General features: G+C 36.5%; 1 protein-coding gene across 2 annotated transcripts in view; it reads right to left on the bottom strand.

The window, feature by feature from the left end:
* LOC109045548 (gamma-aminobutyric acid receptor subunit alpha-3-like) overlaps positions 1-27886 on the bottom strand; it is a 164883-nt gene that overhangs the window by 39750 nt on the left and 97247 nt on the right. For both annotated transcript variants that reach the window (XM_042747718.1, XM_042747717.1), the window contains exons 6-8: positions 11315-11397; positions 7217-7360; positions 2410-2562 (exon numbers count right to left, since the gene is read on the bottom strand). In XM_042747718.1, the coding sequence (XP_042603652.1) occupies positions 2410-2562; positions 7217-7360; positions 11315-11397 (380 nt within the window). The remainder of the gene's footprint in view (positions 1-2409; positions 2563-7216; positions 7361-11314; positions 11398-27886) is intronic.

Raw genomic sequence — 27886 nt, 5'->3', positions numbered from 1 at the left:
TTCCGTAAGGGTACTCCTACTTTCTCAGTGATATTTGGTGCCAGTTTATCAGGAAGGGAGTATTTTGTTCTCTTTGACTCATTGGATGGAAATGACGCTTATTTGCAAATGTTTTATGCAAATTTGCAGCTTTGGATGGAAACCTGGCTACTGTCTTCACTGGTTTATTTTGTGCCATATATGTACACACTTTGTTGTGCTACATTCTCCAGTTGTGTTTTAGTCTTGTTATGGCATCCTTGTATCCTTAGAATTTTTGTTTCCTTGCTTTAATTATTTGTCTAGTGTTCTCATTTAGATTTACATTTAGTATTTTCTGTAGCTTTTTTCTTAGTTTTCTTCAGTGTGTTACTCTTGTCCTTTGCTTTGGTTTTATTTTTAATCATTCTAGTTTTTATTCTACTGATTTGTTCTTTATCTTTTAATTACTTTAGTCTTTAACTCTTTCTTTTGTTTTATTATTGGTATTTGGAATTGTTTGACCTCTCCTTGTGTTGTCCTGGTGAGTTTGCAAGCAGTTCAACATTAAGAGCATCAGCTGCAAACGGTTACGAGTGTCCTTGTTCATAATAAACAAGAACATGCAAGCACATACATCCTAAAACATCATGTTCCACTTTGAGGATGAAAATACCCACTCTGATGATGGTCACTGAAACGTGATAGCTCCTCATCATATACAAACATAAGCTCAAGCTCTTATGAACTGGTTTCTTTAGGAAGAGAAATCAGAGGATTGCTGACACGGCTGCGGCAAAGATGATGTGGTGCCTCAAGACAGAAGAGTTAACCGGAATGTTTCTATACGGTTTTCAGTCAATCATCTCTTCTGAGGGGTTGTGCTACAGTTACTGCCGTAGTGTTAAGTGTAGATATAAAAAGGAACCATGTTTACTACAGCACTCAAAACTGTGCTCGTAACAATGACTTGCTTTACACTGCTTGCATATGCAGCTGACATCTTAATAGAAATGGCAACTTACAGACAGCAACTAATTTTTTTTTTTCCCCACTGGCTTTCTCATGGGACTGTCTTCTTCACACACAGTAAAACCTTATAATTTAATTATGTTGTTTCACATGGGTGGTTCTTAACTAGAAACAGTAGAATTATTATATGTAGTTCCTGTTCTCATGGTTTTACTTATGATTTTCTTGCTTCATAAGTCCATAGTTGCCCTCCAAAGCAACTTATCACTTTCACCTGTTCCATGTTTCATACCGTAATATATTGTTGATTTAAACCCCAGTGATTTTCATGAATAGATGCTATGTGTGCATGTTTTAGTTCAAGTTGTCTTGCATCTAGAATATCCTCTTTTCAATCTGGATTTATTTTTGTTGTGTTTGTTTAAATATATGAGTCTACTGCATATAGATTCAACTCTTGCTTATTTTTGAAACAGATATGTTACAATATGATGACTCTTGTTTTTAGTATGTTGGATTCACACTGAATGATTTAGCCCTAATTTTGACTCCGGCAGTTATGTGGAAATCGCCAGCAAATGCCCAAAACCAGAGGCAAGTCGTGTGTGAGAAAGTCTGTCTCTGACGTAATCTTACATTATTTCCTGTATGAGTTCTCATGTGTGTTACTTTGTGAAACATAGTTTGTAGACAAGGCAGAGACGTCAGTGATTCTTCCTATTGAAAAGTTGCATAATGTGTGACCTCCTGAAAATCGTGCAGTGTGCAGCTTGAGTGAGTCAGGAAATATTCAGAACAGTGGTGCATGAAATGCTGCTGCACTCTATCAAGAACGGTTTGTGAGAAGTGTCAGAAATTCATTTATTCTGTAGCTGATTGCAGAAACTTTCTCATCAGTAACATCCTCCACAGTAATGCTGGCCCTGCTTTGCACCTGATGCTCCGGCCCTCGATAAAAAGCAAACTGCAGATGAAGTCAGACACCATGCCAAAGTTGATGTGAGCTCAATAAGCTATAATCTCTTAACTTCAGCTGGTTTAAAGATCCTGTGCGAACAGGCTGCTGAAGAAGATACAGCTGCAGTGCTCGTGTGTTTATCTTTTTTTTTTTTTTTTTACTTCATTTGACTCCAGGTTTAGGTCCATCTAATCTGTAATTAAATAGGTGCTTGTGTGGTGGCTGTGGTAATTACAGCATTTCAAAACAGAATCCATCACTATCCAGGTTTAGCACTTCTCTGAAAAACTTTTACACAGAATACAAACTTTTCAAATAATCCCATGTGTTCTTGTTTACTGAATGCATCCTGTTGTTTCATAATGGCAGATAAAAACAAAAGCATCTCTACAAATATAAGGCACAGCATGTTTTGATGTAGTCTCATAATGTAAACAGCAGCTCTACGCTGGACGTATTATTTGCCGGATTACTCGCAGAGCACATCTGTGCATTAGTAAACAAAAGGAAGAAAAGCTCACCGAAGACGGTACGTGCTGGAACGGACTCCCGGTTCAACCAGAAGGAGACCTGAGACAGAATGACGGTCATTATGCAGGGGAGATACGTCTGGATCACAAAATAGCCAATTTTCCTTTTCAAATGGAAATACGTTGTCATCACCACATATTCTCCTATATGAGAAATGAGAAAAGAGAAGAGAGACCATAGGAATGATGAATTATTGATGAGACAACACATAGACTAAAATATTCAGAATTTTATTTATGGATGATCATGCAGGAAGAGCAACTGAGAGGTAGGAGGTGGGGGTCTTGTGTTCGAGAGGAGGTTTAACTGATTGCTTCTTGTAGATCACAGCACCAGCGGTGGAGGATTCGAGTGTGTTCCCAGCATGGCTGGGGCAGATTGGATGTTCTAACGTTAACAGTGGGAAGGAAGTGACAGACAATTGGTCAATCTGAAAGCCCTGTCATTTTGTTCTCTCTGAAGGTCTGACAGAGCACGAGGGGCTGCAATTATGTCTTTAAAATCGGAGGTCAGATGACCAAACTGCACTGCTAAAGTCATTTAATTTTGGATCGAAATGTTGTACATTTCCATAAAAATCAAATGAAAGGAAATCCTATTACTCAGTGGCTGGTCTATCATATATCAGGAGAAGTAGAAGACTCATGCAAAAGTCTACATTTTCTCTCCATTTCTTCTTTGCGACAGCATAGACTCGTCATATGGTACAATGAGAACATTTCCTGTTTTTGCAGCAAATTCTGTTCTAGCACAAAGCCCCATGGCCATGACCAATTCTCACTATCAACTAGTTGCTTATTAGCATGCCTATTAATAACACATTGGTTGTTAGTATTATAAAGCACATATTCTTCATGACCATATTCTACATCCCTAATCCTACACCATACCTAAACTTAACAACTACCTTGCTAACTATTAGTAAAAGCAAATTAATAGTTTATTGAGGCAAAAATCATAGTGAATAGTTTGCTTATAGTGAGAATTGGACCTTAAAATAAAGTGTGACCACCATGGCATATCTTTATTAAACCTATTAAGAGCACATTTTATAGTATAGAAATATTCTGGAATTTGTCGATAATGTAAGTAATATAAGTACAGTTTATAATGTGACAGCTGTAGCCTGTATAACTGTTACATCTTTAATTCAGCCACAAAGCTGATTTGAAATGTATATTTGTATTGTTTGCTATGAATGAAATGACTGTTAAATGTACTGATTTCAAAGAAGATCATATCGTTGTGTTCTGGTGATTATACTAAAGGCTTCTATTGCATATTACAATGCCTCCCCCCACAAAATCATTGTTTTAAATCACATGTCCAGCTGGAATGAAAACACAAGATCTGGTTTTGCAAGAATGGCAGAAGAAGAATTTTGAAAATGTGCTTGTGAAAATAGTACCAAAGCAAAAACAAACATATTCAAAATGGTTGCTTTCAGTTACAAGACACTTCGGAAACAAATTTGGCAATGTGCAAAAGTTAACAGTGGGCAAGATATAGTATGACTTCAGAAGATTTGTAATATAGCATATATAGTCTCATGGACTGTATTATCAGGCCTCATTCTAGAAGAGAAAACCCCTGGCATTCTGTAAAGTATATTCTTTTAATGACAGAATTTTCATTTTTATGTGTATAAAATATTAGTTGAACAAGACCTGAGGTCGAAATTCTAATCTCTGTGGGAAAAGCAATTTTCGACTGAGTTAGCATTCTCTCCGTGCACTGGGAGGCAGAGCGGAGGACAATTAAAATGACAAAATGAAAAATAAACAGATGCTTCTGGTGCTTTAAAAACAAACACTGGAACATTTATCTTTTCCATTTCAGCTAAGGGGGGACAGTTAAATAGGTGTCTCATCTGGAAGCAAGTTGATACAAACCCTTTCTCCAGCACTGACAAACAACCAGAGCTTTTTTTAAAAAAGTGTCTTAATAGTGACACACCAGTTTGTGTGTGGGGTCCTGGTATTCCTTACATTATGGGGACCAAATATCCCCACAGGGATAGTAATCACAAGTTTTGATCTTGTGGGGAATTTATTTATTTATGATCCTCATGAGGAAAAAGGCCTGTAAATCAAACAGAACTTTTTTAAAAGCCTAAAAGTGCCTGTAGTTTTGTGTGAGGGGTAGGTTTAGGGCAGCGGTTCTCAATTCCAGTCCTCGCACCCCCCAGCTCTGCATATTTTGCATGTCTCTCTTTGTTAACACACCTGATTCAGATAATTAGCTTGTTAGAAGTGAGATCCGTGCATGAAATGTGTTCCCATTGACATGGTCCCTACACAGTGTTCATTGCTCCCTACTCTATGTCTATGGAATGTCCCCATAAAACATGTCAGATTCTCAAATTCTTGAGAACCCGGTGTTCTGATCCACTCTGCTGCACTCCATCCAGCTGTTTTTGAATGCAAGAATGCATTCTGTGGGAATTGCAATTAGGTGGTATTTCAAGCTTGAATTGTGCAGAAGAAAGGAAAATGTACGAATGAGGAAGCATGATCAAATGCATAATTTTTTAAATATATATAATTAAACACTAAATTAAATGGACAGCTCAAATATATTCATAGAAAGAATTGTTGTTCTATTTTTAAGCAGTCTTTACACAACTAAGATGACATAGAAGCTGCATCTGATGCAACAAGGTCTTTAAATACATGATATATTTATTACACAACAATCTCAATTGCTATCACAAAAAGCCATATAAAATAGTGCTATATAAATAACCCTAACCCTAAGTCGATATATAATAATATATAATAAAACAATTGTGGAATTAATGTTTTGTCTATTTATAATTCATTACATCTTACTTTAACAACCCACTGTAGCTGCCAATGTTCATTTTTATTTAAATATTTTTGTTTTTATTCATAGATTTTGTCTTTAGATGATAATGTACTTTACACTCATATTCATTCATTTAGTCAGTTTTATCTGACTAAAATTCTGACTTTGATTTTTCTTTTTGCTATTTTTATACGTTACATGGAACAGTGTTATTTCACTGGAACTCAAGCCCCCAGTCCTTTCATGGGTTTGAAATGTTTATTAAATGTTGGTTAATCCCTGCTTGTGATTTGTGAGGCCCAAGAGGCAACAGATGCAGGAACTACATCACGAGGATGGCAAAAAGCAGCCATTTAAAAGAAAAGGAAAGAAGAAGAAAAACATAAATCTTGTGTATTTCATTCTGTTAGTTACATTATATAGTTCTTGCTCATGTGTAAAAACATTTTATATTTTTCCCTGTCTGCACATTTTAACAAAGTATCAGTAATGCAACAATTATTCACATATTCCTAGAAATTAACACACATGAGCAAGAATTAGCTCTTGATTCAGACTTTGGTCCCACTTTATATTAGGTGGCCTTACTTACATTTACATTAATCAGTTGATACAATGATCTTATTGTGTACTTACATGTATTCTTTTACATTGTATTTATACAGTATTAAAAAATACTTGCATGTTATTACATATGTAATAAATTTCTGTAATTACATTTATAATTACATTGTTGACCCAACCCTTACACCTTAACCCACTCTTAAACCTACCTATACCATTAAACCTGTCCCTAACCTTACCCGTATCCCACCTCAATAGCAGCAGAAGTGTTTTGAAAAACAATATGAACACAAAAAGTACATTGTACTTATTTCCTGATGTACAGTAAGTGCATAGTCGTTAAGTCCACCTAATATAAAGTGGGACCCAGACTTTTGCTGGGAGGGAAATTTGGAATCTGGACTTCTATGATCTATATAATACCTTTGGATCAAAGCATACACATTTATGACCAATTTCCCTTTCACTGGCTGTAGAAGAAGTGCACCACAAATAATGTGGACTTGAGGTCAATTTCATCTCTCATTTTGACAAGTGCACATCGTCTTACTGAGCACACACACTTTTCTTGTGCACTCATACTTGTTTGAGTCCTTCCTGCTTCACAGAGGCGGTATGACCCCAATAACTGTGACAGAGAACAATCGATAAGCTAGGTGCTAGCAAAGCAGGTTAGATAAATTACTTTACAAACAGACAAAATGGAATTTGTAAGCGTATGTTGAAGCTGGAAGAAAGGAGAAAAGCATGTGGGAAGCAAGGAAAATGAATTAATTCAGGTTGTCAGCTGCAAAAGAGAGATTTCATAAAGAGAAGGTTATGTACAGAAGAGTATTACAGACTCATGCATATAAATAAACTGTGTTAAAGAGCAAGAGAGGTTTTCATTATCCAGCATGAATCTGTAACTATGCCTCAAATACTGATAAACAAAGGAAGGCAGACTGCAGCATTCAGTGTGAATACACGGGATTTGGTGTTGTATAAAATGGAGATAAGCTAGGCATTGACAATTACCATGATATGTACTGTGATACAATAAATGCAATCAATATATCAATTCATCACAATATCATAACTGCATCGTTATTGAAACTCTCAGTCTGCTTGCTTGTTTCACTTTTGCCTGGTCCAACATGTCACGGAAACAGCTCTGGAAATGCTGGTTTTAGTGACTGATTATGCACTCTTTTTTGTCATTGACAATAAAGATAATGTGATATACATGGATTTTCCACATTGGAGAATAATAGTAAATAATGCATTAAAACTATAAATAACTAAAGTGCAATGGGAATCATGCAATGATTATTATTATTTTTTTAAAACAATGTTATATACTCACTTCTTTATTTGCCAAGATCATAACCAGCACGTTTGATCTGCTTTAACTTCACTATATAATCAGAAAAGAAAAGTACTAACCTGTACTGGAGCTGATGGTCTCTTTTCCAATCACATGGCCCAACAGGTCATACTGGTTGAGTCTAGAACCATCAGGAGCCACAGAAACAGATTTCTCATCATCTGCTGTCCAGATGTAGACAACCTCGTTGTTGGTGTAGGCATCTTAGAACGACAAACCACAGTACTGGTTTATTCTGACCAAAATTTATAAAAGTTACAATGCTGTTCACTTTTACCATTTACTGCATGGGCGTTTTTTCCATATCTACATGCTGAAGTGTGGTGACAGTAGTACACACAAAACAATACTTTTAGACTGACTGGCTAGTTGAACAAGCATATTACGTTTGCCCTTTGCAACTTTATATTTAGATTTAATTTCATGTCAGCATTCTTAATGCAGTCTTTATAAAAATGAATACTTTTGACTAAATAGTTTTAGCAACCATTTACAATGAACAATCATGGACTAATACTTACATTAAAAATTACTTTAATATGTACTAATGATAAGTTAAGGCATGTACTAATCAAGAACTAACCTTACATAAATCATATGTGTGTCATTCACGTGTGAATAACGACACCTTTGACTACATGTTAGTGCTTGTATGTAAGTCAATGCATTAATTAGCACTCTGGGATAAGTTTTCACACATGAATTCAGACTGCTTCATTTTCATCTGTGTGAAATTCTATATGGCGTCTAACCTGACTAAGGTCAATAACAGCGATGGAACATACACAATCTTGGTCATATTACAAATTAAGAAATCAATATCATGCAGCCAAAGATAATTTATGGGGAGAAATGATTACCTCCTGAGTTTTTTTTTGCTTGTTTGTGATGGATGCAATGAATAAATCGTTCATGAATGATCCATCACTGGAGTATTTTAGGGACTTTTTGTGATTTTTATGTTAAACAAGGCTATAGTTATTTGTTTATTAATTGTTCACCTTCCTAAGCGCTGTTAGCATCCATATGCTGTATACATATATTAACATATTTGGTTGCACTTTATTTTAAGGTGTCCTTGTTACAGTGGAATTATATGTTTACTGAGTAATATTAATTAAAATCATGTACTTACTATAGGGTTAGGGTTAGGAATAAGTCTTGACTTAGGGCTACTTGCATGCAATTATGCATAATTAACTGTTATTAAAAGGACACCTTAAAATAAAGTGTTACTACACACTTTTGTTTGGAGGACATGTCCAAACTAAAAAAAAAAAAAAAAAAAAAACTCTGATAAGGGGTTTAAACAATTAGGTGGCCAAACAAATATTTGTATTTTGTTTTGGCTAGTACTTTGCTCATTAAAGAGTGTAGTGTATAAATAAGTTATCTTACAACCTGTTTTACAAAATATTATGCAAACTAAAAGTGTGTAGATTTAAGATGTACAGATAACCAATTCAAGAAGCCGTTAACTGAAAAACACCAACTGAAATTTCAGACTTTAGAACAAAACAGAGCTCATGATAAAATAGGGGGCAGTAAAATGAATAAATGCATCTCAGTGAGGGCAATTGGAATGCAACTTTAATAAAAGCTGACTAACCATGGGCCAGCTGCTCCCTCCGATTAGCAGCTTCCTTGAATCTAATGTATATAACGGGGAAATGTAACACAAGGACGAACTTTGCAGAAGAGCATGAAAAACAATTATCTTGGGGTCCGTACACAGAACAAACAACACATACACAGACAGACACATGTGCACCCACACGACTCTGAGCAAGTGAGCGGGAGAAAAGCTGGCAGGCTTAACACTAGAAACATAATTCACACAGCAGGCTGAGGTTTGCTAATTAAATTTTGATGGCCACTGAGAAACGTTATTGTTTTATTCTGTTGGAAGGTCATTAATCAAAAGCTAAACACATCAAGTTTAATGCCACTTCATCCATTATGAATAGTAATTGATAATGAAGTGCATTATTATTCCATGTTTAAATAAATATTTAAATTATACGACTGGCAACATTTCTTATTTAGTCTGGCCTGTGAGAAATGCCTATAGGCTGAAAAGTTCAATGGTGTCAAAGACTTTCAGCACATTACAAGAAAAGTCTTAAATTTAGTGCCTCGGATAAAACTCAATTAATAAGGGGATGGGAGTGAGAAAAAGAATAGAACATGAGAGGATGAATTAGAAGCAATTCAAACGGTATTGGAGAAGGACATATTTCATCGAATATCACTTTCTAACACTGTTTTCATTTGAATGACCTTACTATAATTTGATTAACAGTCCAATGATAGTTTCTAAGTCTCAGTAGAATCGTACATATTACTGCACACCTCAAATGGATGTTTATTGTAAAATGAGCATCTAAAATGAGCAGCTGGTTAACGAGGGAACGAGGAGCTTGTGTGTCATTAGCGCTCTACTCTGTTGGTCGTTATGTGTTATCCTCAATTATAAATCATCATGGCTGGCAGTCATATAAAAGCCGGACACTCGTTCTGCTGGTGTGAAATGAACCTTTTACCTGTTTACCAGACCAAATAATGGAAAAGAAATAAGAAGTAGAAAAATAGAATGCGGTCGAGAATCAAGATGATTTTTTTATGCCGTTCATGTTTTGTGTTAATGGTCCTTGAATGTCTGCATTCTTTTGCCAGTGTAGGCAGAACACCAAACTGCAAGCAAAATAAATCATGCAATGCTTAAAAAAAAGTAAAGAAAGTAAATAGAAAACATGTCTTTCTATTGATGTTTGCGCACAAAACTAAATCCTAAAACTAAATATGAATAGGTTAATACAAAAGACGTCGTGAGATTAAAACATACTAATTGCTAATACGAGAGTGGTACAAGAAACATAGGTTGCCATGACTGACCAATTACAGTCTAGTATTCCAGAGTGATGCATAATAATTATGCTTATAGGGCACTTCTGGCACTGTAATACCTAAGTCAGTGGATATTTTGACAGTTAACAGATTAATTAGCACCATAAAACCACTGTGTATGTGACAAAAAAGAAGAAGAAGATGTTTTGAACTATTCATCATATCAAGTTTTTTATATCTGAAGATGTGCTCAGCTTGCTTTAAAGAGAATAAACAAGCTGTTATTCGTATTAATAATAACATTTCTCCAGGAATGCAAAATCAACCCAAATGCACTTTTCTACTATTTCTCAGATCTTTAAACAGAAGGGGAAAACTTGCCTTGAAACATGACAAATATTTAAAGACACAAACAAACAGACAACTCTGTAATAGCAATGTAAGGCGGGAGCAAAAAAGAAAAGAACAACATAAAAGCAAGTGAGCGGGTTGATTGGGGGATTGAGGGAACAGTGCTTATAATCGACTGTTGTTAACAAAGCCACTAATTATGCAGCCCACTGTATGATGTCTTGCTAAAGAGCCAATTCTTTGCTGTCTTTGTGCTACATGAATCACAGATTCACTGAGGGGTCACCATTCTGCAACTGTCAAAAAGAGGTTTTATGGGGGGAAAGGCACTTCTGAAAATGTATGAGCAAAGAACTTTTGTTTTATTGCCCAGTGGGATGTTTTATTCATAAAGGTGTGACTGCTGCATCATGGTGACCTTTGGTGTCATTGGCTGGGCTATTAATCTAAGGCTCTGCACAGGAGGGGAATTACGAAACATGTTTGTTTGTTTGTTTTAGGACTGGTGACTCCACACAGGAAAAACAAGGTCCGTATTTTTTGGTCTGCTTTTGGAGTTTTATGTTGTATTCTTACGACAATGCTGACTTGGATAGATGTTGTTTATTGTAAGGAGCAAACGCAGATGGGTAATAAGCATCAGGTGTGACATTATGTGCCATTCTGAGTTGTGGAGAAAGACACTGTGTTATTGGGTTCTCTGAGCTGTGTCTAGAAGATAAGCTGCTAAGAAATTTCTGATCTGGACTGTCTTTAAGACAAACAAGAGTCTGTCTTTAGTCACAGGCAGTCTCCTAATCTAGTTCAGTATGTTCCACGGATTTCAATGTTAAGCTCATGACCAAACACAGTGTACATGCGCACAAGGCAGAATGTATATAAAATACTCCAGAGAATCTGAGCAGCTGTCAATTACGCAATCTAGAAAAGCTAAATGACGACCACAGAGAATTACTTACAGCTTCCGAACTTCAGAGGGCAGGCATGGGCATCCATAGGAAAATCCTCCAGATGCATAGGACACTCAGCATGGATGGTTAATCTATGTAGAGAAGAACAGAGACAGAGCTTTCAAGTCAGCATGAAAGAGTATTTGCAACTTTTGTAATGTGATGTATTTAAAAGTAAAACAAGATATTTAACAAGAAATTATTTGATTTCATCTATCGAAAACTGACTGGATCATGAAAAGTGGGTGTCACAGTATATACTAGAACAGAGCCTTACTTGACTGTGAGTTTGCATTACTACAAGACTACTGCTGTAATCTTTATCACATCCGATTTTTAATAATGGCATCACCAACTATAACTATTGGTGATGTTGTAGAATAGTTGCATTATCTACAACAGTAGTTTAACAAGCCAAACAATTCCTGTAGAGTTGCTACAGTATTTGACTATAAATAGCTGTTCAGCTAATGGCTAAATTCTGTGGCCTAGATAATGTTAGCCAAACAGGAAAATCTTTGAAACTTTAAGAAGTTGTTGCATTTTAATTTAATTAAAAATAATACTTTTCATTTAAATAATGCAAATAAATTGTTCTCAATAAGACCACAAACATGTATTAAGAAAACAAATAGGTTTCATTAGACTTTATGCTGACTTCAAAACAGAAGATTGGGCAATAATAAAGAACTGCTGAATCAAACACTCAATTATCAATTTCATTTAATCCACTGAAGAATCTCAGGTCGTAATTCACATTTAAGACAGGGAAGAAAAATGGAACGGAGCAGAAATGTTAATCTTGCACTAAGATGAATGCATAAAGGATAACTGCTTAAAACAGATTCTTTAACCGTGATGAAGCATTCAAAAGCTAGTGGGAAAATGTCCTGTGTGTGTACTGTACACAGCATGAGTCATTGCTTGAAATTAGCTGAGTCACAAGCAGACAGCTTGTACGGCATCAGATAAATTGACCTATAAATAGATCCCTGAAGCTTTTAATTAGTGAGTATCAAGGCCTGATCCATTAAGGTGAGTCAAAGTCATCTCTCAGACAGTTTAATGGCTGTGAGGTGCTTCTTGTTCATGTCTGTGGAGAACCACAGGTGGTAGTGTAATTCATTCTGTTCCTCTCTGCAGATTGATGTAGCATCGTCTGAATTCGCTTCGTTCCTCCTTGACTTTCTCCAAGGCCGTGGCTGTGAAACCGGAGGCAGAATTTGTGCCCGTCATGTCGGACAATCTACAGCTCTCAAAAGGATGTGACATATTTTTCTAGAAGAGGACAGTAAGAAGAGCATGTGTCTGTGCATTGCTGTATGTGATCTACTGAGTGCCAGAGGGGATGAGTGTGTAAAACAGTAAAGGTCACTACATAAGAAGCGTTGCAAGCTTTAAACATGGCAGCCCACGTGTGTGAACGTGTGCAAGGAAATCTCAGTGTTTGTTTCTATTTTACTTCCTCAAAACTCTTGCGTTTATATACCATAACATTACAGAGTGTGACAGGAAGATAGCATTACAGCTTTAATTCAGTGTGCACATGTGTGCCTATGGTCACGTAGCTCAGCTGGCTTGTCAGTGCGCATGCACACCGCTGCAGCTGCTTTACTGGCCATTTGTCAGTTTCACGGTCAGTGAACGTCATGGCCCTCCTGGGTAGGCAGGTCCCCCTGGGCTTTTCCCCCAGCTTTGCGCCATGTCTCAGGCTCTCCAAGCTTCTGCGCCTCTCATCTCCTCACTAACATATTGACCCAACGATCCCTGGCATATTACCTGTTCCTGAGGCAGTTCTGCCACAGCCTTCGGCAGGGATTTGCTTTCAAAAGTCTCTACCCTGGGCATTCAGACATATTAGCTGGGTTCATAATACCATTTGGTTCAGCTGCCTGAATTGAGAAAATTTACCTTCCATAAAAAATTCATACAGACCATAAAACTGTACATTGTATTAGTTGATTACACATTTTTTGTTGAAAAAAAGAAAAAAAAAAGAAGAAGAATTAAAAACGATCTACTTTCAAAACTGGTTCTTTGCTTTTTTTTTTTTTTTACCTTTTATAAGAGCAGTTTTGCTAAACTTATTAAATGTATGTGTCTAATGTCAATTTTTTACATTTAAATTGATAAATTATTATTATTATTATTATTATTTTTATCAGATTAGAATAATAAGACATAATAGGGCTGTTACCAATCAAAATAAATTAGTATTAATAAAAATCATCTCTACACTGCAGATGTGGCAGCATTTGAAGTGACCTTAAGGTAAATTTTCACAGACTGCTTAACCCTTTAGGGGCCATGGTTTTTTGGAAAAAATGCTGTATTTTGACATCAAGATTTCAAAAGCTTGTGGCTTGAAATGGCTTAAAGATAGAGATCTACTGTGAATTAGAAAATGTTGGGCATGACCTAAAGTTTATGTGGGGTGTAAATATACTCATCTAATTTGCATATTATGACGCCATCAGGGGGCGGCCATCTTGAATTTCATATTATTCAGGAAATAGTAGATATTGAATATAAGTTTGAACTTATTTGCGTTTTTTGTGTGTGTGTGTGTGTGTGTGTGTGTGTGTGTGTGTGTGTGTCTTTTTATTCTCATTCCAAATGATCAGAAAAGAGGAAGCCAACAATAAAACAGGAGAAAGTACCAAATTACTACTATATTACTACACTATATAGTAGTAAAATGCATGTGAACAGTAGCCTACTTTTTGATCAGTTCATCAGTAATATTAAGGAAATAATAGATATTGAATGGATGTTTGAACTTATTTGCAAGGGGTTTTTTGTTTGTTTGTTTGTTTGTTTTTTTCTTTTTATTCTCATTCCAAATGATCAGGAAAAAATGAGGAAAACAAACAAACAAAAAACAGGAAACCAGGAAAAAGTAGTAAATTATTACTATATTACTGTGCCATAGTAAAATGCATGTGCCTATTTTTTTTTTTTTTTTTTTTTTTTTTATCAGTTGACCAGCTATCTGGCAAATATAAGGCAAATATTCCCCTTCAGAGTCAGAATCGGCGAAGAAACATTTGCAATACATCCTCACGTTAAAACTTTTAGTAGCCATTTGGTGATTTTCTCTCACAAATCTCACCATTTACTCACACGCTATGAACTGAACTGCTTCCGCATCAGTGACCCGATAGCTCACTTGCTCTGCTATTTCCTCGAACACTTTGAATAGGAACATGACGTAATGTTGGTCTATAATCGAAGTACTACATGTCTGCCATCAAGTGGTAGGGAATACAAATGAGATATTACACCATATTAGGAACTACAGTCTATTTTATTAAGTATGATGTCTTGTCGCAATTTTGTGACTTTGGCGCTTAGAGGGTTAATGCAGCTCAGAGGTGGCATGAATGCATTTACAGTGCAATAACAACTGCAGAATGTTATGAGATGAATACTTTGAAAAAAAAAAAAAACCTTAATATGGAAATATGGGATGATTTAAAAACAAAATTATATTTTAAATATGAAATTAATCCACCAGTAGATGGCAGCAAGCCAGTCTTTTTCAGTAAATGATTAAAGGGATACTCCACTCCAATCACTTACCCCCATGTCATTCCAAACCCATAAAGCTTTGTTTGTCTTCGGAACACAATTTGAAATATTTTAAAAGTATTATATTTAAAAGTATGAAAGACATCATCAGAATAGTTCATCTGCCATAAGTGGTTCAACCGTAACGTTATGAAGCGATGAAAATACTTTTTGTACGCGAAAAAAAAGACTTTATTCAACAATTCGTCTCCTTTGTGTCTTTCTGCATCAGCGTAGCGTCATTTTGGAGAATATCCACTGGACACAAGCAGAGTACTCACTTCTGTGGCAGTCGCGCTGCACAGATGCGCTATTTTCGTTCAAATCAAAGTGTAAATACACATAGAAAGCGTATCCTTGTGTCATGCCTAACAAATAATAGTGTACGCAGTTTGCTTTCAGTGGATATTCTCCAAAATGGCGCTATGGTGATGCAGAGAGATATAATATATTATAACAATTTTTTCCCCTACATCTTGAATTTTGGGGCAATTTTTGCCCTAAACCCTGTCAATTTCTGACTATGCTTCTGATAATCCAAATTTAAATTGACAGGCAGCAAAGAAACATCTCATGTTAACATGGTATTGAGTATTGAGGTGTATTGTTATACAATATGGACTGTTTAACAAAATAATATATTATAAATATCTTTTTTGCCCCTATATCTTGAATTTTGGGGGCATTTTTGCCCTAAGCCCTGTTAATTTCTGACCCTGCTTCTGATAATCCAAATTTAAATTGACAGGCTGCAAAGAAACATTTCATGTTTACATGGTATTGAGTATTGAGATGTATTGTTATACAATACAGACTGTTTATTATTACAATTATTACAACAATAAGGGCTGTCAGTTAATGCCATTGTATTTAGTTTGGGTTTGTTCCTTTAACCAAACCTTTTTATGTCTGACAAAACATTTTCTGTAATTTATTTTCTGATGCAATTACAAGAATCTCCTTACTTTTAATTGAATAAAGGTTTCATTGAATATCTGTACTTTCATAATTTAAATTTTTAACATAATTTTGTGTACTTTCTATACCTCTGACTTTGCTTGTTATCCCTTCCTTTATACACCCCTCAGTAAAGGATTTTAACAGGGATTAGAAGTAAACTAAAGAGAAGAAAAAGATTTTAAGCACTCTCTTCAGGTAGCTTGGGTGGTTTCTATGGCTTGGATAAATGCATTGTTTTGCAGTTCCTGAGGAGGGCTACCCTCCAACAAACCAGTAAATCAGCCAAACCTATTTTTTTTTTTTTTTTTACTGCCACTGGGCACTTGCCACTTTACAAGGTTGCACACACAGCTCCTTTTATTCCCTATCAAATCTGTGTCTCTCAGTTTAATCTTAAAACCATAAGAATTGAAGACTCTCATCTGTTTTAGCTCTGAGTCTGAGGATGCTGGTTGTAAAAGTCGCACTGCAGCTAGAACACAGCTGTCTCTCTTGTTGCTTTATTGTTGTTTGTTGTTGTGGGGGTGAGAGGTCCCTAAAGCCTGTAAGGACGAGTGAAACCATCTGTCCATCCTACACCTCTAGCTAACTGCACCCCAGGGCTGGAGAAGTGAGCTGTCTGAAAAAGGCCAAAAGCTGGTGAACTGTGTAAAAGTGCAGGCAGGCTCTGTCAGGATTCATAAGATGTGTAATGGTACTTTATATGTAATTTAACTTTATATGTAATTTAAATGTAATGTAATATATGTAATGGAAATTTGTAGTAGAAATCTAGTAAAAATATTTTTAATTTATTATTTTATTGTCTTTCTGTACTTTTTTCTATTTCAAATCAAATGAAAGCGATGAATTCTGGAAAAAGTCTGTGTCCGTATGGACACGTCTATGACTTATAGTCTCATTTTTATTCCAATTGAATTAATATGTGGCTTCTACCTTAAGGTCAGTACCAAATGTCAAGCCTAGCTCACCAGGGATGAGATGTTCTTTTACAGGTAATTTTCAGTGTGAAAAGTGGAACCAAAATGGAGATCGATGGAGCTTTTTTCTCATTTAAAGAGATGATCTAAAGGCTTGCTTATTCCTTGTGCTTTGGTACTGCTTGGGTTCATGATAAATGAGCAAACAAAACTGTTTTACATTTGCAAGATCTACCATATCTGAAATCCACTAGCATAATATAGTTTGATGCAGTGAGCTGTACAGGAACAGACAAAAAAAAGCTGATGGTGATATTTCAGCTAAGCTAAGCTCCCAAAAGACGCAGCAGACCATGCGCTGAGTACCACAGTTTGCAGCACTGACAGTTTTGCCCAGTCATGGCATTAACACTTTTTCTGTCTTGTTCTTCATGAAGTTTTCTTCTGCAAGATCCTTGCACATTTAACAGTTTAAAAGTAATGAAAATATTCATAATTTACTTAAAATGATGAATTTACGCTTCAAGATGGCACCGCACATGGCAGCCATGGTGCTTTGCTCTGCAGTTGTTTTAGTGTTTTTTATCTTTTCAAACACAATCAGTTTCACCAGGGATGAACTGCTGTACATTCGGCAGAACACACCACAAAATCTCCTACTGGTTTGTGATTATTCTGATGTTTTGCTGAATGTTGTAGTTGGTGGAGCAGCGCCGCTGATCAAACACTTCAGGATGCGCAGACGGGGGAAGCGAGTGCGGATTTCGAACACTGTTACCTAGCATCCATCTGGCAAATCTCGGCTCTCTACCCAACAAAACAGACAAACTGCTTCTCCCGGACAAATAAGGATTTCTCACACTCTGCTCTTCTGTGTTTCACGGAAACTTGGCTGAATGACGCCATACCGGAGAGTGTGCTATATCTGCCGAGCTTTCAGCTGTTCAGAGCGGATCGCGATGCAGAATTAACGGGGAAATCGTGCAGCGGCATGGATTGCTTTTAAGTATATGGGGGGTGGTGTTGTGGTGTTGCTGTGTTAAAGAAGATGTGCTGTCCCGATCTAGAAGTGCTCTTCATTAACTGTAAACCTTTCTACTCTCTGTGGGAGTTTCACTCATTCATTCTTGTGAGTGTTTACATTCCTCCGCAAGCACACGTGAGCCTGGCTTTGCAAAAACTTGCTGATCAGATCACAGAGACAGAGCAACAACACCCGGACTCTGTTTTAATCATTCTCAGGGACTTTAATAAAGCAAATCCTTCCAGTGAACTGCCAAAATACAGACAGTATGTTACATGTCCCACCAGAGACAGTGATATACTAGATCGCTGTTACACAGCAATAAAGGGTGCATATCACTCTGTCCCACTGGCAGCTTTGGGGCTCTCTGATCACTGCCTGGTTCATCTTATACCAACCTACAGGCACAAACTTAAATCTGCTAAACCTTTAGTAAAGACTGTAAAGAGATGGATCAATGAAACAGAGTGGGTTTTACAAGCCTGTTTCGACTCCACTGATTTGACTGTTTGTGAAGATGGTTGGACCGGTGTGGTGGAGTTGGTTTTGAATGTATGTTCCTATATTAGTTTCTGTGAAGATACATGCATTCCTACCAGGACTTATTTAACATTCCACAATGATAAGCCATGGTTTAAGCAAAACTCAGACCTCTTCATCAGGCCAAAGAGTATGCCTACAGAAATGGGGAAAGAGTATTGTACAATCAGGCCAGGAACACATTGAATAAGGAGAATAGAGCGGCTAAAAGGAGCTACTCTAAAAAGTTGGAAGATCAGTTCCCTTCCAATGACTCAGCTTCAGTGTGGAAAGGTCTTAACCCTCTGGAGTCGATCCCTGCGTATACGCATGTTGAGGCATTTTCTCCTGATAACCCCGAAAAGAACTTAAATAACACTTTCAGTTTTGATCGTACAGATAAGAGCAATACATCAATCGAATCTGCAAAGGGTCTACTTTTATTTGTATACACGCATAATAACAACAAAACTTTTTAAAAGGCAGTGTAGAGAAAAGAAAAGACGTTTTTCCAGAGCCGCCTATGATTGTGTTCAAGAAGGCACCATCCATAAGGGACAAACTTGTAAGAAGTTACCTTCCAGGTCCTAGACAAAAAACATGGCTAGAAAAAGGGTTGTGGGGAACCTATAGGTGTGGATCTTGCAGTCATTGTGAGGGTGTCATTCAAAGTAAGATTTTTTTGTGATCTGAGAACGCAGAGAGAATTTAAGACTAATGGCTTTATTAACTGTAACTCTGAATATGTGGTCTACCGCCTACAATGCCCATGTGGGTGTTTCTATGTGGGAAGAACTAAAAGAAAACTAAAAGAGCGGTTTTATGAACACAAATACGCAATTAGAGTCAATAACGAAGATTACCCCATGGCCAAACATTATAAAGAAATACACCATAGTGACTCTTCATCTTTGAGAATTCAGGGCATTGAAATTATTAAAAAATCAATACGTGGAGGTGATATTTTAAAACAGTTATTGCAACGTGAAACCTTTTGGATATGGAGTTTCAAAGCAATGTATTATCCAGGATTAAATGAGGAGATAGATTATAGACCTTTTCTGTGATTTTGTAATATTGTTCTTTCCTGTAACTTTCCATATATTGTATATGTATATGTGTATGCATATGTATACATGAAGGTGTAAGCATGAATATATGCATGCTACCTGTTGCTTGTGTTTTTTGCTTGCAATGTTACCAACAGCTTTATTGCTGAGAATCATGTGAGAGGTGTGCCCTAGTAATATATGCATGGATGTATGTGCATGCTGTTTGTTGCTTCTTTGTTTGTTGTTGTGACCAGCAGCTTCAGTGTTGAGAACCATGTGAGAGGCGTGCCCTAGCAATGTGTGCATGAATGTGTATGCGTGCTATCTGTTGCCTGTGTTTCTGTTATTTATTGTGACTAATGGCTTTAGTGCTGAGAGCGGTGTGAGGGGCGTGTCCTAGTAATTACCTGTAGACATTCAATACTGATTGTCAGCACCTGTGTGTTTGCTTCTACCTGTGTGTCTTTGTCATTATAAGATCAGTTTTTTATTTGCTTCACTATGCCCTGAAGAAGGCCCCATGCCGCTACGCGTGGGCATTTTAAAGTTGTCCATTTAGGACATGTCATTTTTGCAATAAAGACATTTTAATTACGGAGTGCCTCGGCTATCAGAGATCTTCTTTTCTCTACACTGCCTTTTAAGATGTTGTACCTTGGAGTTCATGAACTATCGTTCAATGTTTGAGTTGATTGAGCACGCTGTTCATGTTGTATCTTTAAAAGAATACTTTTTACTAAACTACTAAAATAAAGAAATCAAACAAGGTGCGCTGTCTGCAACCTTGGTCTGCGGTGATCTTCATTTCAAAACGCGTCATTAAAATGAACTGTAACTCAGTGAATACTCAACACAGAGACATGAGAGATATATCTATAGAAAGCTTGACATGTCTACTTTTAAACTAAGCAAGTGCTGCCGAAAACAAATATTCTGTGATAAAGTAATCCATATGAAAACAACGCGATGTCCGTTTTTCATGTCTCCCTTCATTATATCTAATATGACCACTCCCATGCGCTGAACGTGGTATTGATATTTTAATGTTCCACGTGAAGCTCACGGCGTGTAAACCCCCATACCACAGAAAACAAAGCAGCGAGACTGTTCAAGTTTTTTTTATTTTATTTTACTGTTTGCTTTGGGCTGAGAGGAATAAGACATAATTCACCCCAAGAAGATGCGCTGAGGATTACCTCAGGATTTGAGTTTTGGATTGCCCCAGAAAAAAGAATGAAACGCTTTATCCAGCTGAGATCATAAACAGGAGTAAGTTTTTTTCAGGAGTAACTTATTTTTTAAATTTTTTATTTATATACTTGTATTAGGTTTCATATAACATGTACACATTTTACTAGTTATACTTTTTCCAAACTATAATTCCTGACTAAATGTATAATCAAGTGAAACATTACGAAGTTTCATTTACATCATCTAAATGTTCTACTGTACTACTAGTATCAGTGACCATCACAATAACATTAATAATGTAGTTTATCATTTAGTTTATTTGAGAGCACATAAACAATATACACTTTGGAAATGCTAGTTATGTGATGTTCATTTAAATATTTCAACATTACACAATACCAGTCAATACCAGTTTGCTAAAGCAGTAATATTGTTCAATATTTTTACTATTTAAAATAACTGCTTTCTATTTGAATATATTTTAAAATGTAATTTATTCCTGTGAACAAAGCTAAATTTTCAGCACCCAGTCTTGCTGTTCTTTCAATTTATAAAAAAAAAACCTTGAAAAAAAAAAATATATTATCAGCTCTTTTTAACATTATTATTAATAATAATAATGATAATAATAATAATAATAATAATAACAATAAATATATATTTTTTTTAGCAGAAAATCAGAATATTAGAAGGATTTCTGAAGGATTGTGTGACTGGAGTAATGATGATAAAAATTCAGCTTTGAAAGTCAGCTTTGATTGTTCCTAATAAACTGTTTAACTGCACTTGCAAGGAATCTCAAATTATTTTGTGGGATAATTAAATATATTCTAAATAAACTACAAACATAAAAATATAACTAATTTATTATTATATATTATTATAATTAATTTATTTTGTCCTCACATTCTTTCTTGTAACTCTTCCCTCTCAGTCACACCTGGCTGAAAGGCTCATTATGCAGCTCATTATGTGGGCCTTTGTCTTCTCAGGTGTGAATCACACAAATATTCACGGTCAATCACGCCTACTCGCATATGCCCTTTACAAACAAAAAGTGTCTTAGACAATTTAAATCAATCTATTGTTTTCTGTAAGTGAGTAAACAAGATGATTTTCACATCATTTTGAAGCAAAAATTCTAGGCTACAAGCTCCAGGTTTGACAGTCTTGTGAACAAATGTTGTGTATTTGTTTTCTGACCTTATTTCAGTGACTTCAAAATTTTTGTTTTTCACTAACCACACATAAACGTTTTCTCAAAAACACAATCATGTACATACATGCTATTTACATATTATTGTAGCCCAGTTTGTACTGATCACAGTGTTTTCAGACTTTAGCCATGTATATGTTTAGAAGCAACTGAAAAAAGCACAAAATCAGGGCATGTCAAAACTTCTCCAGGCCCCCAAAAACCCCTAGACCTCATAGGGTTAAAGCCATCACCAACTACAAGACACCATCCCCCATCACTGAGGTGAATCAACAGCTTGCTGAAGATCTGAATTAGTTTTATTGTAGATTCGAAACCCCCCACACCCATTCTGACCATCTCTCCACACAACCATTAACACCTCCTGCAATCCCCTGCACTTCAAATCAGTAAGGATGATGTGTGCCAGGTTTTCAGGAAGAACAAAAAATCCATACTATGGAAGACTATAGGGACCACCAAGTTTTCAATATTCTTTCAATATCTTCTTTTGTGTGGGGGACCAGAAGAAATAAACTCATACAGGTTTGGAACAAGTGTGCCACGCACACCATCTGTTGGCTGGAGCATAGGTTATAAACCCCTTTCTCTCCATGGGACGTAAGCCAAACTAAATAAATAAATTATAAATAAATTACACTTCAAATAGTTTCCATTATTTTAGGTAGTTCTTAAAACTAATGTATGTTCAAGTTTTTGTTTTACTAAAAAGTAAGCTTTTATTAGTTATTTGATGCTGTTGAAACAGAGTGTGGTGTCATGATTGTGAGTTGCGATTGGGTCTGTGCAGACTCAGGCCCCACATGAATCACTACTTCTCAGCTTCAGGCTTCAAATGAATCACTACTGGGCAGACTCAAGCTCCAAATGAATCACTAATGCTCAGACTCGGACTCCAAATGATGTCACTGGCGCAAGATGACAGTGGCCATACTAGGGTGTTTTGGCTTCACTTTTCTATAGTGTAAGAAAGTGGACATGCGTTGTTCATCTTTTAATTTTTGGGTGAACTATCCCTATGAGATTAAGGGTGCTTTCACACTAGCACTTTTGGTGCGCACCCGGGTTCGATTGACGTCAGAGTTCGGTTCGTTTGGATGATGTGAACGCTGTCTTCCGGACTCGGGTGCGCACCCGCGAACCGTACCTGAGTCCGCTTAAAAATGGTGGTCTGGGGTACGGTTCATGTGAACTCTGGTATGGTTCGCTGATGATGTGAACGCAATCGTACCAAATCGCGGAAGTGAACCGCTATTAATGACGCATTATTTGATGAAGATGTGTGTTTGTGTGTGTGTTTCACTCACTTTCCAGACGAGCGTGACTGACGCGCTGCAAGCAGAGAGCTGTATATCTCATTTCTGTTCGCCTTCAGCGTTCTTTAGAACATTTGCAGTACATTCGTAAGACAGACGCAAGTGCCGTTATGTACTGAAGCTTTGTAAACAAAACGAACGGTTCAAAAACTTAAATACATAAAAGTGCAGAAAGTAATGTGATGCATTTGCTGCCTTCTCCTATGCCTTCATTCCTAAGCAACGGGGTAAACAGCAGCTGGCTTGATGATGCAAACGAACCACGGTTCGGACTCAAATATTATAATGAACACAGTCCAGCGGGGGCAGGGGGAGGGGGGAGCAATCAAACTCGGTTCGGACCAGGCAAGTGAACCAAGTGTGAAAGCACCCTAAGAATACATTCGGGGTGTTGTGCACACATAATAGTTTTGATATTAACGGCCCTGAATTTTAACGTTTTAAAATTAAAATTAAATTTAACATTTGCATATTATTTAAAAAAAAAATCATGGTATTGTCATTACTAGTTTTTTAACTTGCTTCTACAAGGATTTGAGCTGTTTTGTCGAGTGTCATGAGTTGTGTTTTTACTCTATTCCTATCCATGAAAAAAAAAAAAAAAAAAACTTGTACCGGATAAGCTACCAAACAATTATAATACATTACAAAGGTCAAATATGGATCTGGTTATGTGATGCAAAAGAAGTATATATTAGTTGACAAACAATGCACTATGGTATAACTGTTTTGAGGTATTAAAAGTTTGGTGAAATGAACTATATAGTGTTTATTAACTATCTCCGTAATCATAATTTGTGTGAAAAGCAATAAAGGTTGTTGGTGCACTATCATTAGTGTTACCATTTATTTTGTTAAGAGTGATTATTTTATTTTTGTAATTCCATTTTGGTGCCACTAGCGGCACTGAAATCACATCACCTACACCTTTGCTCTAAACCACTCGATGAGGAGCTCTCTGCCTCTGCTTTTCTCTCTGCCTCTGAATCGTCCATGGTGTCGGTCTATCAATACTTTTGCAGTCATTCGAGGTTTACTGTTGTCTAGGTATGCTCTTCATAAAAGGAACATCAACAACGACCTCTAGCCTGGCCTCTAGCCTGAGAGCTTTACACCACTGATGAGAAGCAGATAGTGTTCTTGACGTGTGACAAATCTACCATCAGGACAGCGCAAAGTCGTCCGTTACACTTATCATCATATCCCTGGACATGGAAGTTGATCAATGAAGGTTTACAGAAGCTGAGACGAGATTCCCAATGCACTGGTTCTGCTGTACTTAATGATGACAGTTTCTGGATGGAGGACTTTGATGCTTGTTCTCGCCAACCAGTCTGGAGTCACAGAATAGTCGTATGGGAAAAACAAAAGCCAGACGGCGAGCAAGGATCATTAAATTTTGGAGAGTGAGAAACGGAAAACAAAGCTAAGATACAAAGCTGAAGTATTCCAAACAGAGAGAAAAAAGAAGAACCTGGGTCATGTGGACTGAAAAAAAGTTTTGCTTTTGGATAAATTTAGCCTCTTTATGTAAATCTTGCAGTATAATATAGTAAATATTGGGTCAATATTCATTTTGAAATGGAAAAATGGGAAAATCATTCAAATTATTATTATTTTTATTTTTTTCTGTTCAGTTGTTCCAATCAAAAGAATATCAGAATTTGCAGATTATTTCATTTTAAATAAATAAAATGATTGCAGTATACAGTATTACTAAGGTACTGGTTACCTTTTAAATAACAACTGTCTTTTAATGAAATGAAACAGAAAATAAATCTTGAAAATTTAAGAAACTAAACGAAAGTTTAAATTAATCCAGTATGATTTATAGAATAATGAAAAAAATAAAAATAAAATAAAATAAAAATAGGAAATATCAGTTTACATTTCCAAACATTAATTTTGCCATTAACTGAAATAATCCAGTGAGATTTTTGTTTGCACAAGGAATCTGACAACAGCCAGTGCTCCAAACAGAGATCTGATCTGGGCTGCGTTTCTCGATAACGCTGTCTCTTAGTTTGCTATGAAGACTCTAAAGGTATTCCTTAACTAAAGGTGTACCATTTCTAGGCATGTTCCCAAAAACTATACCTTAGGAGGTTGCCTAAGATATACCTTCATACGTGCCACGTTACCAGGTGATTTCTATGGCGGTGGTAATGAATTGGTTGATATCAATGGCTCGTGAATCAATTATTCATTCTATGCACAGGCTGCTTCACTGCATTATGTGAGGAAGTGTTGATATATATATATATATATATATATATATATATATATATATATATATATATATATATATTATATATATATATATATATATATATATATATGATGAGAGTCCATAATATAATGAAGTTCACAACGCAAGTTCAGGAGGAGCCTAATCAACCAGTCCTGCCAATCATCGTTTCAATCATCGGCTGTATATAAGGAGGAGTCATTGTCTCAATATAGGGCTGTTGAAGTAAATGTGACAATTCCTTAAAATCCTTTGTATTTTAAGAATCATTCTTATTTCCTTAATAATCTTAAAAATAATTTCAAAATCTTTAAAAATATTTAAGTCATTTCAAGCCAGGGTTGCCAGGTCTCCGGTTTTCCTTCTCCTTTCCTTTGTTTCATTTCATAAAAAGTCTCACCTCTCAAATAATGTCCATTTTATCACAAAATGCCAACAAATAATGTCATTTGACACTCTTAAATATAGCGTGACAGATTACTGTAGCACCTCAGTTCAGGTACCAGTGCACAGAGTGAGTCTCTTCTGATTTAATACATGATGTAGTGCAAAATAAGTATGAATGAACATCAGGTGTTGATAGATAAAATACTAAATGAAATATATCATGTCTCATGTAATCACTCAATCAGTATTTCAACCGCCAAAAGACACCAATAAAACAGCTTGTGATCAATATGCTCACAGGAAAATTATCCAGTGTTCACAGTTGGTTAGTTAACTACAAAAACACCAGGGGGAGCTTATTTACTGTTAATTCTCTCTCTCTCTCTTTATATATATATATCCATTAGATCTAACTCAATATGACATGATGACATCATTATAACATGTCACAGCTGATTGATTCTCTCCTGTATCGGTAGCCAATGAGCTCGCTGCTCAACATTCAAATACTCAGCTAGTGCTTGTTGTAGAAGTAGCAGTGCACTTCCAAAACCCTCCACCTTCCCCAGCTCCACCTGTATAAATCATGCTATGGAGGTTATTCATATCTGTTATATGTTATATATAATATTTCCTACATGTTCACAGCAGCATGTTTTGGATGCATTGGCAGCAGCAGGTATCGATACTTGCTCTGCTGCAGCAGCAGCAGCGTGGCAGATCTATTCCTCCAAGACCAAATACATTAACATCGTCATGTACATTACCATGCAAAGCTCTCAGAGAGTTGTCATGACATAAATAAAAAGTTCTGGAATAAAACTCTAGATGGCGCAGTCTGATAGATCAAACTCAATATGACATAATGACATCATTATCACATGGCAGAGTTGACTGGTTCTCTCCCGTATAATTTGCCAATGAGTTCGCTGCTCAACATTCAAATACTTGGCAGTATTTGTTGTAACAGTTGCAGCACACTCCAGAAACCCTCCACCTTCCCCAGCTCCACCTGTATAGATCTGCTACGGGGTGATCATGCTATGGGGGTTATTCATATCTGTTATATGTTATATATTTCTTACATGCTCACAGCAGCATGTTTTGGATGTATTGGCAGCAGCAGGTATCGATACTTGCTCTGCTGCAGCAGCAGCAGCGTGGCAGATCTATTCCTCCAAGACCAAATACATTAACATCGTCATGTACTTTACCATGCATATCTCTCAGAGAGTTGTCATGACATAAATAAAAAGTTCTGGAATAAAACTCTAGATGGCGCAGTGTGATAGATCAAACTCAATATGACATAATGACATCAATATCACATGGCACAGCTGATTTCACTGCTCAACATTCAAATACTTGGCAGTATTTGTTGTAACAGTTGCAGCACACTCCAGAAACCCTTCACCTTCACCAGCTCCACCTGTATAGATCATGGGGTGATCATTTATGCTATGGGGGTTAAGGAGGTTATATTTGTTATATGTGCAGCAGCAATATTCCTTATATGCTCAAAGCAGTATGTTGTGGATGTATTGGCAGTAGCAAGTCTCAGTACTTGCAGCATCTGTGTAGCAGATCTATTCTGCCAAGGCCAAATACATTAACATTGTCATGACATGAGTATGTTTAAATAAATCTTAACTTTATTGGCAGATCATTATAAATCAGCAGCTCTTAATCCTGGTCCTCGAGACCCCCTGCTCTGCACATTTTGTATGTTTCTCTTACTGCTTCAGGGGTTTGTTCCATTCGAACGTAAGTGCCCTGCGAATTGGACATCACAGGATATTCTGCCATGACTCCAGTTTGGAAGAAACGTATATGTTTCATTCAAAGGGCATTCAAGTTTGCAAGACATGACTTCTATACAAATCTCATGATTACGGTTAAATAACCCTCAATACTTCTGGAGTAAGATTCGTCTGTGTGTGGAGATGCTGCAGGCTGTGGTCTTAAGTGGAGTAAACTTCAGCTGATTTTCCGTGTGCAGGGTGTAGAGAGCAGTGAAGGGAACATGTCAATCGGAACACAGTTCATTCATGGAGATCTCTTCTAGCGAGCTGGTTATCTGAATCGTGTGTTAAACAAGCGAGACATGCAAAATATGCAGAGTGGGGGGCTCGCGAGGACCAGGATCAAGAACCGCTGTTATAAATAATCGGCTATTGT

This window comes from Cyprinus carpio, chromosome B21, assembly GCF_018340385.1.
Source record: "Cyprinus carpio isolate SPL01 chromosome B21, ASM1834038v1, whole genome shotgun sequence".
Taxonomy (NCBI): domain Eukaryota; kingdom Metazoa; phylum Chordata; class Actinopteri; order Cypriniformes; family Cyprinidae; genus Cyprinus; species Cyprinus carpio.
The sequence above is the reverse complement of the archived record's forward strand: the minus strand, read 5'-3'. Positions and strand labels throughout refer to the sequence as shown.